Below are 5,965 nucleotides of genomic sequence, written 5' to 3' on the forward strand. Positions count from 1 at the left end.
ATATATATATATATAAATATTTATGTCAATATATAAAATATATAAATATTTATTTATAAATAAATATGCATATATTTATGTATTTATTTCTATTACCAATCTGTGAGTCTGAGCATATTGTAGGTATTTCATGTATTTGATGTTGATAGTGTAGTGAATTTGTGTAAAATTGTAAATATATATAAATACAATTTTACACAAATTCATAGTTCAAATTGATAAGTTAATAGTTCAAATTTTGGTGTAATATATATATATATTTATATAAATTGATAGTTCAAATTGATAAGTTAATAAATTGATAAGTTAATAAATATATAAATATATAAATATATATATATATATATAATCCAACAAAATTTGGTGTAATACAGTCCGATCCACTCAAACACTCAAACAGTCCAAAGCTTTAGACTAAAAAAAAAAAACCCATCGGACTCACCGTTAAGTGTGGTGGTCGAACGGCGCTGAAATCGGCGAGGTGGTGGAACGGCGTTGAGTGGATCGGACTCGCCGGTGACTGCTGGTGGTGGAACGGTGTCGAAATGGTGCTGGGACTGCGTCGAACGGCGTCGAAATGGATCTGCGTTCTTCGCTCGCACAATGTCGCCGGCGTGGATCGGACTGGGTTGTGGGATTTGGATCGGACTGCGGATCGGACTGGGTTTGGGACTGGATCGGTCAGTTTTTCTGGGTTAAACTTCTGGGTTTCTCGATTTTTTTGGTGGATCGGTCAGTTTTTCTGGGTTAAACTTCTATTTTTTGGTTGATCAGATGCGTGGGTTTCTCTTTTTTTCTTTGTTTTTGGCTCTTGCTGAGTGTGTTTTTTGTGTTCTCAATTGTTCTCTCTCAGAGGCTCTCTTCTTTTCTGTGTTCTCGTGCGAGACCCGGAAATGGTTTGAAGGTAAAATAAAAGCGTAAAACCATTTCCGGGTCAAGGGTGAAAATTCGATCAAAGTGTAAGCATATTTTCCGGAAAATGAATTTTCCGTTGCCAGCCAAACGCATGGGTCAGGTGGTAAATGATTTCCTGAAATCATTTACCACCAAAACAAACAGCCTAAGATAAAAGTCAATTTATTAAATAAATAATAATAATTTTGTTGTTTATTTGGTAAAAGATGAGACAAAAAATAATTTAGTTTCCAGCCAAATGGACACTAAATCTAATAATATCATGCACTAAAGTATAGCACATGAGATACCAAGTTCCACCTACCATACTATAGGTCTATGAGAGTTTTTGGGTGTCTTTTAGACAAGAAGTGAAATAATTTGGCTAAAGGATGAAACACCACTTCCTTTCATTAAAAAATAAAATTAACTAAAAAAAAAAAAAAAAAAAGTAGCATGAATAACTTCAAATGGCCCTTTTCTTTGTTATAAAAATTGATCCCATTTGTTTTAGAGATTTGAATGACCCATTGATATTATAATTATAAATAATTTTGTAACAGGGAAACAATAGAAATTATATTGATATTTTTTTTAAGAAACGAAATTATATTGATATGGTCGCAAGAACTTGAATTTTTTTTTTTTTTTTGCTGAAATAAAAAATTTAATGGCATACAATTTAATTAGTTTTGGTAAGGAATCAAAATATAGGGTAATGCTTTAAAAATGTGCCCTACGTAACATAATTACAGTCCTTTTATAAATTTTAAATACTAAATTTTACTTGAAAATAATATTAATTCACCTTACATATATGCAAAAAAAAAAATTCAAAAGTTCAGATTCTCCACTCTTATAATTAGTAAGCCGTCAATTGCAATGCACTTGTGATAGATACATTTATAAATGCCAAGGTTCAAGAGGAACTATTTCTAAGGAATATTATTGTTCATTATTTTTTATTTTTGTGATAGTTGCAATATGCTGTTAAACCTACATCTCGAATCATTTCCTCCTAAACACTCAAGCACTTTGTGCATAGAGAGGTGTAAATAGCCAGTTTAACATCTCTTTCAACTATGAGATTTTCATTATATTGATGTAGCCTTATAGAGTATATCTAGATGACATTGGTCCATCAAATATTGGATTAGTGATTTACCAGATTTGTATGTTACCTCTAGAATGGAGATTAATAGGGTAGGGCCTGAATATAACGCAGTAAGCCTTCTTAAATCATATTTCATTGTATACACCCTTTGTTACTGGGAACATGGGAAACGCACCCTCAAATTTATAGCATATGAGATGAGTAACCTTGTTTGCCACCAATGGCTTAGAGAATTGAGCACCCATCAAGTTGACCATTGTCTGATACAAAAAACAAATTCAATTCGTTATGTCCTTTCAAGAAACCACTATCTATAAATAACTACTTGTAGGAACTGTACTCAAAAATACAAAGCAGCAGCAGGATGAAAGAGGCAAATGCATACCATAACATCATCTCGATCTTGCCGCTGATAGCCAGTTAAGCATATGATTAAATTTTTTGCACCAGGTATACCATTCAGATCTTTGAGTGGCCTGTACATGATCTGTTAAAAAGTAAACATAAATATCTAAACTAGCACACAGTAATACAAGATAAAAAAATAAAAAAATAAAAAATAAAACTTTCCAAAAGAAAACATAGATTAAGAAATTTTTTGGTTCGCTGATGATTTCTAAAACCATGGGTGGACACAAATTCTTTTTAAAAAAATAAAATAAAATAAAACCTTTAAAGTTTCACATGAGTCCACCCAAATCAGAAACATAATTGTAGGCAATTGTGCATGATGTTAATGTCTAATCTCCCTTATGTGCTTTGATTCAAATATTCATATGCAAAACTATGAAAATATTTCCAAACTTTAAAAACGACAATAAGCAAAATCTCCCCTAGCTCATGCTGAAATTTTTTTACTGTGAATGTGAATGAGATATATTCAACTATGTGCAATTGTCTTACATTTAAAGCGAAAGGTGCAAAATCAATCATAATATAAGGAGGATAAAAAAGAAATTTTAAAAAAGTAGCCCATAATGCTTTTAAGTTATAGCCATATATAACTTCAGTCTTTTTTTTCTGTAACATATAAATTCAGTCTTTTTTCAAATATACAAAGAAAATTTGATAAGAAACATACTGAATTGGCATCAACGGGCATTCCGATATCAAAGGTATGCTCAACCCATAATGCTGTCACAAGAGTCTTACCATCATTTCGAGCCGCAATACATACAGGATTATCCTAAGCAATTCGACAAACAAAATATAAATTAAATAATAAAACAGAATTTTGAAATTAACAATAGACTGAAATGTACTTTTCATCCCTAAAGTTTAATCCAAGTTCAGCTCTTATTTCTTAGAATTAAAAAGTTACAATTTTATTCTTTATTATGTTAAAAGGCATCAATTTTTTCCATTCATGAGACGTTAAACTTATTCCAGATCACATCAACTTTTTATCATGCCACATTACCACTGCATCTACCAGGTATGCAATTATTTTACAATGAGTATGTTAACAGATGCCCTTGTGTATTTGTTCATAACGCTAAAAAGGGGTCCCAAGTAACAAAAAAACTAATAAACAAATATCCTTTAAACTAAAGTGGCTCAACACCCCTGCAGAAAAAGTCAATCAATTACAACACAAAATTCAACCTTAACCAATGCCCTTGGGTACTCTTTGTTTAACAACTGTTGAAATGTGACATGTTATGATTGGCGTACAATAAAAATAATGTTAGTTACGAGTCCAAGTAAAAGTACCTTTGCCCCAATCACTACTTGTCACTAAAATAAGTTACTAAAAAAGTTGTGAATTTTGATGCGTCTCTATAATGGAATAAGCAAAGAAAATAACACTCATAAAAATTTTGAAGTACCAAATTGAGTGACAAAACTTGGAACCAAATTTAAGAAACAAAAAGTATATTTCAACCTAAACAACAATAATAATCAAAGTCCAAATTAAGTGAAAAGAAACAACAGAATAGGACTTACATAAACAATATTATCGACAATTACATGAGTACAACTTTGGTTGTACTGACAAACATCAATTCCGCCGCCATACACAAGTTTACACCGAACCTAACATAATTGCAACATTTTTATCAATTAAATAACAGCACCGTCAAAAATAATCTATAAATAAATAAATAATAAAAAATTTCCATTTTCAGAGAGAAAGAGAAAGACCTTGTTTTCATTGACGGGATCGAAGCCGAAGAGAACGAAACGGACACCGAGAAACGCACTGGACGGAGAATTGCTTTCCATGAGTGAAACGAATTTCTCTTTGAGGAAATGAAGTGAAGGAGTATGCAATGAGAGTTTAAATACGAATCTGAAGCGTAAAATGGAAGAAGAGGAAAAAGGGGGTTTTGTTTTGCTTTAGTATATAATATAAAATAAAAACTTGTGGAGGAAGACTGAAAGAAATACTGAGAGGGAGGGAGATTGTTTTTTTTTTCACTGATTTTTGATTTTTGGTGCACTGGCGGGACGACTAAAACATTGTCACCACGTGGCACGTCGGCTTTGAGACACGTTTTGAGCTTAAGTGATTGATTGTCTCCACAATTCGCAAATACGCTATTTCCAAACAACTATAATCTTATTCAATCATTAGGGTTCATTTACTAAAAAAGAGATTTGTAAATCTTGTAAACAATACACAGAACCTATGGTTGTGACATAAAACCGCTGAAAAGCGCTTTTCTAAAAAATAAAAAAACAAAAAAAAACCATAGACTTGGATACTGCGTGAAACACTAAAACCGCTCACTTATTTCATTCTCAAGAAGAAATAAAACATTTATTTCATTGCTTTTATAAAATTTATAAAATAAATAATAATAATAATACACACATCCAGGCTCTTCTTTTTTTTTTTCTTCTGGAATTTGATAAAACATTGCAACTGAAGTGGAAACTCTTTTCTAGTAAAATAAATGACAAATTTTATGTAGTATAAAATGTTTTACACTTTATTTTTTTTAATTAAATGTTTTCCAATAAAAATAGAATAAGTCTTGTGCCACTTTACGTGGCGCAAGACTTGTTCATAAAAATATGCTTGAGATTGTAATTTAAAATCCAAATCAACTTTTCCAATTAGCCTATCTACAAGCTAGGGATTAAATCCCTCTGGTCATGATATGTGTGTGTGTATGTGTGTATATATACACACGCGCGTGCACGAGAAAGTGAGTGTGAGAGAGAGAGATGAAGAAAGATAAAAAGTAACAAATGATACATTTTGCTAGTCTTGCAATTGTGAGCAAAGCTATTGAGAAGAGCATAATTACTAGGACTGTAAATTCAAGGGAAGCATAACTACAAGCGCGGTTGAGAAGAACTAATGGTCACAGTACATCTTTTGGTACTTGTTTTAGGAAAAATAAAATTAGATATTATTTTTATAGAATGAGTTAAACGAGTTACAAATTTGAATGATTAGAGTTTTCACTTTTTGTTTTTTAATTAGATTTTTGTTGACAATTTTGTTTATTTGTTATTATTTGGGCTATTTTTGATGTTATTTGAGCTAATTTTTATTGTTATTATATGGGCTTGTATTTATTTTTTGTTGAAGAGTTAATAATTAAGTTTGAGAAGCCAATATAGTTTTGTGAGCAATATTAGGGACACAACAAAGTTTCACAACATATCTAAATGGTCATCCAAGCTAGGTACTAGGTATACATAGAAGGGGTGTTCACCAAACCATAAAAACCGCACCAAAACTTCCAGCAAAATGGCATAACCACATTGTATCGCATGATACAATGCAATTTGTAGTTTTATAATAAGAAAACCGCACCCTCTATATATATTAATATATTTATTTTTTAATATTAAATATATTATTAATAGTTTAATAATCCTAGTTTTTTCAATGAAAAAAAAAAATAGTTTAATAACCCTAGCAAGTGTTGATTAGAAAAACTAGCTAAAAATAAAGAAAAACTAACTCAATAGTTTAAAATTTTGCCCAAAACAACAGGA

The 5,965-nt window shown here is 30.9% G+C and overlaps 1 protein-coding gene across 1 annotated transcript; it reads right to left on the bottom strand.

Moving 5' to 3' along the window:
- Positions 1 to 2,133: 2,133 nt before the first annotated feature.
- Positions 2,134 to 4,404, bottom strand: LOC112015025 (BRCT domain-containing protein At4g02110-like). The gene is made up of 5 exons (XM_065764512.1): positions 4,154 to 4,404; positions 3,956 to 4,045; positions 3,090 to 3,194; positions 2,394 to 2,495; positions 2,134 to 2,268 (listed from the first exon to the last, which is right to left on the bottom strand). Exons 1-5 carry the CDS (start codon positions 4,232 to 4,234, stop codon positions 2,134 to 2,136), a joined length of 513 nt encoding a protein of 170 aa, XP_065620584.1. The 5' UTR covers positions 4,235 to 4,404.
- Between the last annotated feature and the right edge of the window lie 1,561 nt (positions 4,405 to 5,965).

The sequence above is a fragment of the Quercus suber genome, unplaced genomic scaffold, assembly GCF_002906115.3.
Source record: "Quercus suber isolate HL8 unplaced genomic scaffold, Cork oak 2.0 scaffold_565, whole genome shotgun sequence".
Taxonomy (NCBI): domain Eukaryota; kingdom Viridiplantae; phylum Streptophyta; class Magnoliopsida; order Fagales; family Fagaceae; genus Quercus; species Quercus suber.

Excerpts from the sequence above, each read along its gene's own strand:
- LOC112015025 (XM_065764512.1), bottom strand. The coding sequence starts at position 4,234 with ATGGAAAGCAATTCTCCGTCCAGTGCGTTTCTCGGTGTCCGTTTCGTT. Across the intron at positions 2,496-3,089 it reads TGCCCGTTGATGCCAATTCA|ATCATGTACAGGCCACTCAA; the intron begins GTATGTTTCTTA and ends ACTTTTTAACAG. Across the intron at positions 2,269-2,393 it reads AAGATCGAGATGATGTTATG|ACAATGGTCAACTTGATGGG; the intron begins GTATGCATTTGC and ends TTTTTGTATCAG.